This window comes from Choloepus didactylus, chromosome 9, assembly GCF_015220235.1.
Source record: "Choloepus didactylus isolate mChoDid1 chromosome 9, mChoDid1.pri, whole genome shotgun sequence".
Taxonomy (NCBI): domain Eukaryota; kingdom Metazoa; phylum Chordata; class Mammalia; order Pilosa; family Megalonychidae; genus Choloepus; species Choloepus didactylus.
The window spans coordinates 88,063,543-88,075,796 of record NC_051315.1 but is presented as its reverse complement, the minus strand read 5'-3'; the positions used below and the strand labels follow the sequence as shown (position 1 = coordinate 88,075,796).

At 33.6% G+C, this 12,254-nt stretch overlaps 1 protein-coding gene across 4 annotated transcripts in view; it reads left to right on the top strand.

The window, feature by feature from the left end:
* GTF3C3 (general transcription factor IIIC subunit 3) overlaps nt 1–9,654 on the top strand; it is a 43,334-nt gene extending 33,680 nt beyond the window's left edge. For 3 of the 4 annotated variants that reach the window (XM_037850167.1, XM_037850169.1, XM_037850166.1), the window contains 3 exons: nt 127–251; nt 6,944–7,096; nt 8,511–9,654. In XM_037850167.1, coding sequence (XP_037706095.1) covers nt 127–251; nt 6,944–7,096; nt 8,511–8,633 — 401 coding nt within the window. In that variant the 3' untranslated portion in view covers nt 8,634–9,654. Of the gene's footprint in view, nt 1–126; nt 252–6,943; nt 7,097–8,510 lie in introns of those variants that run through there. The other variant, XM_037850168.1, reaches the window with a different exon arrangement.
* The last annotated feature ends 2,600 nt before the right edge of the window (nt 9,655–12,254 follow it).

Here is a 12,254-nt window from a genome sequence, read left to right as displayed (position 1 = left end):
AAAAAATTAAAATAAAATAAAAAATCATTAATGTTTATTTAACTTTAAAATAAATATGAGTAAGTGTTGAGGACATAAGAAAGTAAGTTCCTGCTACACCGTCTGACATCACTGCTTATTTTTCAGGACAGTATGTGCAAGCCTTTCGCACCCATCCCCAAGAACCTCTCTATAGCCTCTGTATAGGCTTAACCTTTATTCACATGGCATCTCAGAAGTATGTATTAAGAAGACATGCTCTTATTGTACAGGTAATCATTTGAATTTCTCACTACTTGACTTTATATCCCTTAAAAATGAATATACTTAATGCTTTTTTATTCTGCTTCAAAAATAATACCTCCTTGATAAACATGTTGGAGGCCTCTAAGAGCCATTCCTGTGTTCACTCAGTATTTATGGGACTCAGCATAGAAGTTCTACTCACAGCTAAGATTTATTATAGTGATGTAGGAAGAATACACAGTCAGATCATAAGGGAAAGAAACGGATAGAGTCTGGAGGAGTCCGTGTGCAGGCTTCTTTATAATCTGGAGCCCCTGAGGCCTCTGATCCAGGCGTCCTGGATCCTGAAGATGAATCATTTAAATTAGTTTTTAAAAAATAATATATGATGAGTGTGTTTCCTCACACCATCGCAAATTGCCTTTTAAATTTTTTTCAAAGATAATTGGAAAGTATGGTTTTTTTTAAATAGTTTGTCTCCTCTAAGAAAAACATAAGTTCCATGAGATTAGAGATCTTGTCTGTCTTGTTCACTACTGTATCTTCATCACTTAGAATAATATTTGGCACATAGCAGACACAGTAAATAGCTGTTGAATGATAAATGAACACTTAGTATTATAAAACCTTAACTTTTTCCAATCTAAGAGTTGAAAATTGATAGGTTATTATTTTAGTTAATATTTCTTTTTTTGTAAATGAGTTTGAGCATCTTTTCATGTTTTGGGGTCTTTTGTATTTCTTTGCCTATTCCTGTACTTTTTGAGTTTTCAATTTTTGTCTTAATGGATTCCAAGAACACTTTGTAAATTAAGGAAATGAACATCTAGCCACATGAATTACAAATATTTTGTTCATGGATTGGCATTTATCTTTTGACTGTTTTTGCCTTGTAGATGTTTCAAATATTTATATATATCCAAATTTCTAACAATGACCTCTGGATTTTGCATCATGTTTAGAAAGATCTTCCCAACTTTAAGAATATAAAACAATTCACCCTTGTTTTCTTCCTTTATTTTTATTTTTATGATTTCATTTTTGATGCATCCAGAATATAAATATAGTAAAATAATATATAGACCCTCTTCTTTAAGTAATTAGGGAAGAGAAGAAAATGATGGCTTGAATGGAGCCATAGAACCTGGTAAAGCCCATTAAAGTAAAATGGTTAAAAGAAAGCCTAAACTAAAATGATGATATTTGTTGAAACTAGGTGATGAGGGTCCATTGTTATGTTCTCTTTATTTTTATATATTTGAAATTTTCCATAATAAAAAGTGTGAAAAAGAAACACTCCTGAATTTTACCTTTTCTTCGGTATTTAAATATATACTTTGTCTACTACTTCCAAGCTTCTTTTCTTCCTTAATGGATACTTTTTGCTATATTAAGTAATGTAGGATTGTTTATAAATTAAACAAATATGTATTGAGCACCCACTGTGTGCCAGGAAATGGGGATATAGCGTGAGTACACAGGCAGAATGTTCTGCCTTCAAAATTGATAGAAGATTCTTATGGATTAATTCATATTAAATAATTAGTTGAAATACATAGTTTCTTCCTAGTAGGATAAGAATTCATGTACTTCAGAGTAATTTGGAAGCTAAATTTCAAATAACTTTTATAGTTCAATAGCAGGTTTCAGGTGGTTGGGGATAGAAATAAAACAAAAGATGATAGGCAGATGGGAGTTTCTTGTACCAATCTCTCCATTTTTGTGTGTGTTTAAAATTTTTCCATAATCAAAAGTTTCTAAGAAGCTGATTTTATAGTAACTGACATGATTTCTTTAAAATTGTTTTATTGTCTCATATTTCCATTTCTTCATACTTCAGACTGTAGTTTCTATTGCACTGTTAGAAAAAAAAAATGAACTAGCTTCATATGTTTTACTCCTTTTCCCACCTTTATATCATACTGTAAGATTAAAAGCTTTCATGTCTCTTTACCTCTATGTTTATTTCACATTATATAGACAGTGTATACTGCGGGTCCTTTAGTGATTAATTTGATTAAAATGTTTGAAATGCAATTTAGTTAATGTAAAAAGAACTGCTTTCTTCCATTTTAACTTTTTTTGGTTTGTCATGTTTTTGTCATTTTTAGTTTTGATGATTCATAGTACCTAAGAAATAAACTGGTCACCCATATTACCAGTTTTTTAATCACTAAATATTATCTGAGTAGTCTTTCATTTGTCAAGGAGATTACTCTTCTGAATTTGTTAAAAATTTCTTAAAAATGCAGTGGGTTAATTCCCATTATTGTATCAGAAGACCTATGAAGTCATTTGGCTTTCAGCCATTTGTCTGGGATTAATTTCTTTTTTTCTCAGATTTTTACCTTTAAATTTGTTTTATTTATCATCTTTAAATATGAAGATTAAATATTTCTCTGTGATTAACTGCTTAGTTGTCTGATACTACTTTATAGAGAAATATGTTTTTCAGTAGAGTAGAGGTCATAGTCACATTTACAAATGGTATAGTGCAGAGTATGATTTTTTTAATTGAACATAATTCTTTTAACCTTAAAATTTCTAAAGAATTCCTTAATTGTATTTATTTGTAAAAAATGAATGACTTTTAAATAGCAGATCCCCGGGAATGTTTACATTTTATATTCTTTAATCACAAATTAGTTCATTTATTTACTCTTGATTCTCAAGGAATATATTTATTTAATTACTCTAAGGAAACATGGACCTTTGTAATTTGTAACGTTCTGTAGTTGATAAATGTCAAAGATGCATTAAAAGGGAAAGTGAATATGGGAGGAAGCAAATTGCTTTTTGGATGCTGTGACAGAAGGGAGCCTTTATCATTATAGTTGTGCTGTGAACATCAGTTTGTTTCTTCATAAAATCTTTGAGTCAGAAACTCTTTGTGGGGGGGGGAATCAATTTTGGGTGTGGTTATTAAGTTCTTGAGAGGTGACTTATAAAAAGGAACCATTTCCTCTGAAAGGTTAGATATACTCAAGTGAGTTTTCTCCTAAGGAAAACTTTTCTTAAAATGTTAAGAGTTCAGGTTTTTTTTGTTTGTTGGTTGATTGCTTTGTTTTGAGATAGAATGAAAGTTTTATTCAAAACAAGCCATGGACATTAGAAATTTAAAGCCATAGTTTGATCATTCATCATAATATCAAACCGGAGGATATTCTCTTACATATATTCTTAAAAATATATGGACATATAGATTGAAGTTTATAGATATATACTTGAATTTCAAATTCACTTTTTTTTTTTTTAATTTTTATTGAGATTGTTCACATACCACACAATTATCCAAAGATCCAAAGTGTACGATCAGTTGCCCCTGGTACCCTCACACAGCTGTGTATCCGTCACCACAATTAATTTTTGTTCAATTTCTAGAACATTTTCATTACTCCAGCCAAGAAATAAAGACAAAGAAGAGGAGAAAAAAAAGAAAAAAAGAAAAGGAAACTCAAATCCTCCCATATCCCTCACCACCCCCCCTCCATTGTTGACTTGTAGTATTGGTATAGTACATTTGTTACTGTTTATGGAAGAATGTTGAAGTACGATTAACTGTAGTATATAGTTTGCAATAGGTATATATTTTTTCACTATATGCCCCTCTATTATTAACTTCTAGTTGTATTGTCATACATTTGTTCTGGTTCATGGAAGAGATTTCTAATATTTGTACAGTTAATCATGGACATTGCCCACCATAGGATTCAGTTTTATACATTCCCATCTATTGACCTCCAACTTTCCTTCTGGTGAAGAGTCAAAGAAGATAGAGAGGCAAAAGAAAAGGAAAAAAGAAACAGGAAAAAAAAAAGCAACATGACAGCTAGGGAGCAGCAAAAGGAAAGATAACCTTAAAGTAAGATAAAGAGTCAGACAGCACCACCAATGCCAAGTGTCTCACACCCCTCCCCTATCCCCCCCTCTTATCTGCATTTACCTTGGTATATCACCTTTGTTACCTTAAAGGAAGCATAATACAATGATTCTGTTAATTACAGTCTCTAGTTTATAGTGATTGTATTTTTCCCCCAATGCCTCCCTATTTTTAACATCTTGCAAGGTTGACATTCGTTTGTTCTCCCTTGTGAAAAAACATATTTGTACATTTTATCACAATTGTTGAACACTCTAGTTTTCACTGAGTTACACAATCCCAGTCTTTCTCTTTCCTCTTTTCTTCTTGTGTCCTGCATGCTCCTAACCTTCCTTTTTTCAACCATATTCATAGTTATCTTTGTTCAGTGTACTTACATTGCTGTGCTACCATCTCCCAAAATTGTGTTCCAAATCTCTCACTCCTGTCTTCTCCTATCAGTCTGCAGTGCTCCCTTTAGTATTTCTTATAGGATAGGTGTCTTGTTCACAAAGTCTCTTGTCTGTTTGTTGGAGAATATTTTGAACTCTCCCTTATATTTGAAGGACAGTTTTGCTGGATATAGGATTCTTGGTTGGCGGTTTTTCTCTTTCAGTATCTTAAATATATCACCCCACTTCCTTCTTGCCTCCATGGTTTCGCTGAGAGATCCGCACATAGTCTTATTAACCTTCCTTTGTGTATGAGGGATCGCTTTTCTCTTGCTTTCAGGATTCTCTCTTTGTCTTTGACATTTGATAATCTGATTATTAAGTGTCTTGGCGTAGGCTTATTCAGATCTATTCTGTTTGGAGTACGTTGCACTTCTTGGATCTGTAATTTTATGTCTTTCGTAAGAGATGGGAAATTTTCATTCATTATTTCCTCTATTATTGTTTCTGCTCCTTTTCCCTTCTCTTCTCCTTCTGGGACACCAATGATACATACATTCTTGTATTTCGTTTCGTCCTTAAGTTCCTGGAGACGTTGCTCATATTTTCCCATTCTTTTCTCTATTTGTTCGTGTGTAGACTTTCAGGTTTGTTCTCCAGTTCCTGAGTGTTTTCTTCTGCCTCTTAAGATCTACTGTTGTATGTTTCCATCGTGTCTTTCATCTCTTGTGTTGTGCCTTTCATTTCCATAGATTCTTCCAGTTGGTTTTCCGAACTTTCAATTTCTACCTTATGTACGCCCACTGTTTTCATTATATGGTTCAGCTCTTTTGCCATATCTTCCCTAAACTTTTTGAATTGTCTTATTATTAGTTTAAATTCCTGTATCTTGGTTGAAGTGTAAGTTTGTTCCTTTGACTGGGCCATAATTTTGTTTTTCTTAGTGTAGGTTGTGGTTTTCTGTTGTCTAGGCATCTGACCTCCTAGGCCACACCAATCAGGTTTTCCCAGACGAGAACAACCTCAGGTCACAGTAGGAGGAAATATTCAGTATCCAGTTTCCCTGATGTTGTGTCTTAGAGTAACATCTCTCTATCTTTTCTGCCCAGCAGGTGGCACCTGTCAACCTGTCATGGGCTGGTGTAAGGGGGTGTGGCCCGTGGGTCTCCTCCCCCAGGCTCTGGGGTCTGTTTCTGAATGTAAGGCAGGTAGTTGAGCTGGGCCCCGCCTCTTTCCTCTTGGGAAGCTGTGCCCCCTCTAGAGAAGTCATTTGCATATAAATAGATTCTTTGTTTCTCTGACTCTGCTATCTCCACCCTGTCTGGGTCAGAGTGCTGTGATTTTAAAATGGCTGGGGCTTTCTCTACTGCAAAGCACTGCAAGCTGAAAGTGGCTGAGGCTTTCTCCACTGAGCTGCCCAGGTTGACAGAGAGAGAAAGGGACAGAAAGCCCCCAGATTCACCCGTCGGCCAGAGATAGCACCCGATCCTTTGGGCTCCCCGTCCTGAGACACATACATCCCCTGACTCTCCCAAGGTCAGTTGTCACCAAAAGCCTCTGTCTGCTTGTTGGGGATTCACTGTCTGTATTGAGCAGTTAACATTAAAACCCCAGTTGGAGCTGGGCTGAGGTATATTCACTTGTTCAGAGTGCTGCTCTCCAGCACTGCGCAGCTTCCGTGAGGGAGGGGCTCGCAGCTCTTGACGGGTCAGCAGAATGCTGCAATCTCAGGCATTCCTCCTAACTCAGGTTGGTATATGATGAGTGGACAGTCACGTTTGTCTCCCCACAGTTATTCCAGGTTATTTACTAATTTTTCTGATGTTTATGAATTGTTCCAGGGGGACTAACTGGCTTCCACTCCTCTCTATGCCTCCATCTTAGCTCTCTCTCAGGGCTCGGGTTTTTGTTTTGCACAAACTTTGAGGCATGTTTCTTGAAGCAAAAAGTTTACTTGACTATAATGCTGCAAAAGCCAAATAGAAACCATAGAAAATACATCCTATAATCTTGTGCATTATAGATCTTTGGCAGCTAGTTGTGACATTCGACTCTGTTGTCTGTAAATATGTTTGTTCTTAACTAAAAAAAATCGTAAGTTTACAATTTAAGAAGAGCTCTTACAATTTAAGAAGACTACACTGTGATATGACACTGTACTATAGTGATATTTGATATGTTCTTTTAAGAGCAGACTATCATTTTTTTGTTTGTTTTGTATTTTGTTTTTAATATTGCATTTCCATGTTGGAAGCAAAGTAGTTATTTTAGGTTTTTTGTTTTTCTTAATCCTTTGCTTTGTTTTGTTTGAAATGTTGTGTTTTGTTGTTGTTTGTTTTTAATTTTTCAATAAATGTTAAAAAAATTTTTTAAAATATGTATTGTGTTTCCAGTACCTGATATAATATATAAATGGTTTGATAAATATTTGTCAAACAAGGGAAATATCTCTTTTTCTTTTTGATAGGGCTTTTCCTTTCTTAATCGATACCTCAGTCTCCGTGGGCCTTGCCAGGAATCATTTTACAATTTAGGCCGTGGTCTTCACCAATTGGGGCTGATTCATCTTGCAATCCACTATTATCAGAAGGCCCTGGAGCTTCCTCCACTTGTGGTAGAGGTATTTTATGATTTACTTTTAAAACTGAAGAGTCACTTAATTTCATTTGTAGATAAATACATTTAACTAGCTAAGTGTTATGGTCCAGGAAGTGAAATAAATTATAGCTTATATATTAAAGTGTATTTTTCCGTATTCAGTTCCCTTTTGTAATTTTGTTCCGCAACAAGTAGATCTTTGATATTCTGACGTTATGACCTGATCAGCAGTCATGGAAACTTGTACAATTTGTTTTATGACCATTTCATGTATCCTAAGATAGCCCCTGATAAGTATGAGCCACTAGAGATGAAGCCTGACTGAGTAATATAGCCATTGTTCATTTCCAAATCAAAGTGTAACTAACATATTTCTTCACAAATAGAAAAGACCAGTACTAATCTAGAATTTTGTTTGTTCCAAGATAATGTAATATAGGGTAAAGGCAGCAGTACTGTAATAATTTGTTTCTTTCATCTTAATTCCTGAAGATGTTTTCACATGTATTTTAAAATAGCAATTTATAGAAATTTTTAAAAAGTTTACTTAATCCTCACATTCCCTCACAGCTGTTTACCATTACCCTGTTCACTTTTAGTCTTTAAGCAAATGAATACATACTATTATATTTATACTCATGAAATGCATATACTTTTGTGTTCTTTGTTTCATAAGTGCTATTACGTGTTGCTACTTGAGTTCTATAGGTATCAGTTTTAATTGTTGCAGATATTTTTTTTAAGTTGATCTCCAGATTTTGTATTGGGGAAGATTAGAAACATAGATCTAATTATTACTTGGAGCTCAATGGAATAGAGAGAAAAATTAATGATAATAATTACTCCTGAAGTAATCATTTTAATCAATTTGGTATATACCCTCTTAGACTTAATACATACATGCCATTCTGTTATAGGTATTTTCCCCCATCTGGTTATTTGTATTAATGTATTTTTTTTTACATGTAGAAATTAAAATTTTTTATGATGTTATATCTCTTAATCTTTTCCTTTATAGTTTTTTCTTTTGATATCATATTTAGAAGGACCTTCTCTACCCAAGATTATTATAATTTTCAACTGTATTTGTGTGGTTTGTTTTTTCTATTTTTTTTTTTTTTTACTATTAAATCCTTAATTTATCAGGAGTTTATTTTGCTGTTGCTTGTGAGATTTTTTTCTTTAACTTAGTTGTTAGACATTTTTAAATGTTTGATGATGCAGCTATTAAAATGATTAACTAAATCAGCTTTATCTGATTAAAACTTAAATCCTAGGTATATACATAGTTTTATAATTTTCTTAGTATTATCTGAATTCTAACGGGTTTTTTTTTTTTTGTTTTTTTTTTAAGACTTATATTTACAAAACTATTTGCTACAAAATGACCTAGTTGGCAATTTGAAATATAAACATTCATGTATTTTTCCCCCTAGGGTATAGAAGTTGACCAGTTAGACTTGCGAAGAGATACTGCCTACAACTTGTCTCTCATTTATCAGAGCAGCGGAAATATTGGAATGGCTCAAAAGCTTTTGTATACCTTTTGTTCTATATAAAGCACCTCAACTGAGAAAAGAGCATTGGGCAGCTGCTGGGTGTGGACCAATATCTTCTGTCTCAGGGCTATATTATTCTTACCCCCAAAATGAAAATGATAATTTCAGAATTTTCTAACTCTATATTGCATTTTTATTATGTGATATTGATATTTTGGCATATGTGCAAAATTATCATTCCTGCAGGAATTTTTTTATATTATTGAATCATTTCCCTTTGGCATTCTATAGTAAAATTGTCTCCAAAGTTGAACTGTACAATATTAGCCTTGAACCAGCTTGTGGTTAAGTACACTGTTTTTTTAGTTACACCGTTTATTCATCTGTGCATTTAATAATCTATATGAAGCACCCACTATGTACCATGCCCTGTGCTGGGTGCTGGCAATGCAGTAGTAAGACAGACAGGATCTTGTCCTCCTGGCGCTTACAGAGTATATCACTGACTACTGAGATATAGTTACTGCTCACTACAATTCTTTAAATACAGAACATGAGCATATATTTACTTGAAGTGAATGTTTATTACATTTCTACATATATCGTAATTGTTTTCTATCCATTTCTTAGTGCCCTGTTACTATTTCAGGAGATGGTTTTTATTGAAGGAAAGGCAATTTGGGACTTTTTATGATGCCAAGTCAGTTACGTAACTTAGCTTCTAACAAAATTATTTAAAATGATTTTGTGGTAGAAAAACAAATACTTGATTTAATCTTATAGTTTTCACTTGCAATTTATGAGCCACATAGAATATAAGACCTGAGAGGCTAGGTTTAATTCAGTCAGTCTGGTCTGAGGCAAATAAAAAACTGCACTATGTATTTGTGGCTCCCTACAAAAATAATAGAAAAGAGTGGATTGTTTTTAATAACATGGCATGTTTTCCATTTCAAGATCACTAGGAATGTAGGAGAGACTGAAGAAGTTGTATCTAAGGATTACAGTATTGCTGATAAAGTGAAAAAAAAAAAAAAAGATAAAAACTGTTTACTAATCTCAAATACTGTATGTTCTTAAATCTAAGTTGCCAGTACTTGTTAGATATACTATTGGTTTAATAGTAGCTTTTTAGGGGAAAATAAATGCTATAATAAATGTGCATGTGGATGATAAGACCTAGTCCTATTGTAGAGGAGAAACAAGCATGGGACTTAGATCAAAGAAATACAGTGGGTGTTTTTAGGAATTCTTACCACTGTTTACAACTGTATATATAACTTTAGTTGAGAAGCAGGATTTGTATGTGATGAGTAAGTGCATTGTGTACTTCGTTGTGTGTGTGTAATTTAATAAATTTTATTTTTGTACTTAAGGTTAATGATTTCAGATATTTGTTTATATATTTTTATTTCATGATGTTCATAAAGCTAATTGTGATAGTAGTAAGTTACATTTATTTCTTGGAATCCCATGGAATTGAGCATGATGTGTTCAGAGTTTCTCTCTTGAATTAAGTTTAGTGGGTTGTGACTTCATTATCGGCTGAACAGCTTTGGGGGAAAAATAAATATATAGCCATCTTCTAAGGAAAAAAATCTGAGATCTCATGGGTTTGTTTAGCATTTAAAATCATAGTTATCATTTGCTATGTTATTACTGTGCTGCTATTTGCTGTGCAGATTGCCTGATATTTTAGATAAGATACATTACCTCTGATTCAACTTTTCTGCAGTGTAAGGGTTATTACTGTTACTGTCATTATTATCATCTACATCTTATATATGAGAGGTTAATTAGCATGTTCAAGATCACTAGCAAGGGTTTCCTTGCTCATAGATGTTCCTTTGGAGTTCAAAGTAACATAAAAATTGAGCTTAAAGTTTATTTTAGAAAGAAAAAGGAGCCTAGCAGTTCTTTTTTCTGTTTCCTAGCTTTTAGTTTATTAAAAGCCCCTGTAGAAAACATCTTTTGAGTTATCTTTCTAAAAGTTCTTATTGACTTCCTTCCTTACCTACCACCCTCACCCCAGGAATGGGATCCTAACAGCCACTTTATGCAATGAGATTTGTTCTACAGGTCACAGTTAATTGAACAGAGAATCTGCTCCAACGCTGAGGTAGACCAATTAAGAATTCCCTCCCTCCCTCTGGGAATTTTGGAATTGAGCTAGAGCCTCTCTGTAGGACTGGAGCTTTAGAACTATGAGTGGCGATTTTCTGTTTTTCCTGTGGACCAACTAACAGTTAATGCATTCTATTAAGAAAATGAAGCCTATGCAGAAAAAGGAATGGAGAGAGAGCGCTCCCTGGGTTCCCAAAGATTTTCCAGTTTTCAGTTCCCATCCTTTCTGAGGGCTAGCTGCATTCTTACTATTGGGTTCTAGAAGATATCCCTGATTCAATAATAAATTATACTTTAATATAAGTTAACTTGAATTATAAGTAATGTTAAGAATACTTGAATTATAAGTAGTATTATGAAGTAGTCCATGTTAACCGGGCTTTTAGAAACTGACCAGAGCAAGAACAAGGAACGGATGGGCCTACTCTGAGTGGTGTAATGTCAACAGTAAGAGCAGAACTGCTCAACTACTATGTTTCTTACAGTAGTTAATACTGTAAGTTAGTAGTATAATACTATAGTATTATAATCTCTAGTTAACACTGAAAGAAGCATAATACTCAAAAATAATGTTCAAACCGAACAAGGTAGAAAAACATGGAAAAGAGGGAATTAAAGCTGAAGAAAGGTGTGGATATGATAAGGAAGATTTATAAAAGAGTTTCATCTTTAGGTCCATAGTTCTAAAATCAATTGCTGTTAAGTTTATGAAACCAAATTGTAATTTTTGAGGCATTCTAGAGAAGAAAATGATCAAATGAATTTAAAAAGTGGGCCAAAGGTGGATTCTAGAAACCACTTAAGCTTGGTACTGATCCTGACATGATTCTAGATGATTTGTGTGCACTTAAGGTAAGTTAAGTTCCTTAGGAGATTTACTGCTTTTCCTTGGAAGGGCTACCAGACTGGTGATTCAGGGGACTACATAGGTACAATGTATCTGGATTTCAACAGAGTATTTGCAAAAGCCTGTTGTGATATGTTTCTGGATTGAATGGAGAAGTGTGGCTGTTTGATCTTCAATTGGTAGAACGACCAAACCTAGAGAGTGTGGGTTGCTAGAAAAAAGTCAACTGGAGAGGAATAGCAAATGATATGCCAAACAGATTCTTTAGTCCTCTCAATCAACAGTTTTATCAGCCACTCATATGAAGGTATGAGGTTATCAAATTTGCATGTGAGAAAACTAAAAATGCCAATAATGAACCAAAATGAAAAATCCCAGGTTTGAACAGGAACTAAAAGTAAAAAAATTTAGATGAAAAAATGAAAAATTATGCACTTAACTTGTTATTTAATTATAAGTTAATAAGTTAATTATAAGTTATTTGTAAGATATTAAAGTGGAAAAATAAGTTAATATAATATGTTAACTTATAGTGGAAAAATTATGCACTTAAGTACAAAATGTCAGTTGTACAAATATAGATGATTGGGTCATTGAAAATTTGGAGTGGTTTTAGCTAACAACAAGCTCAGTATGAATTAAGATGTTTCTATCAAATTCAGTGTAATATCAGGCAGCTTTAATGAACGTGGAGGAAGGTAAAAGTCCCC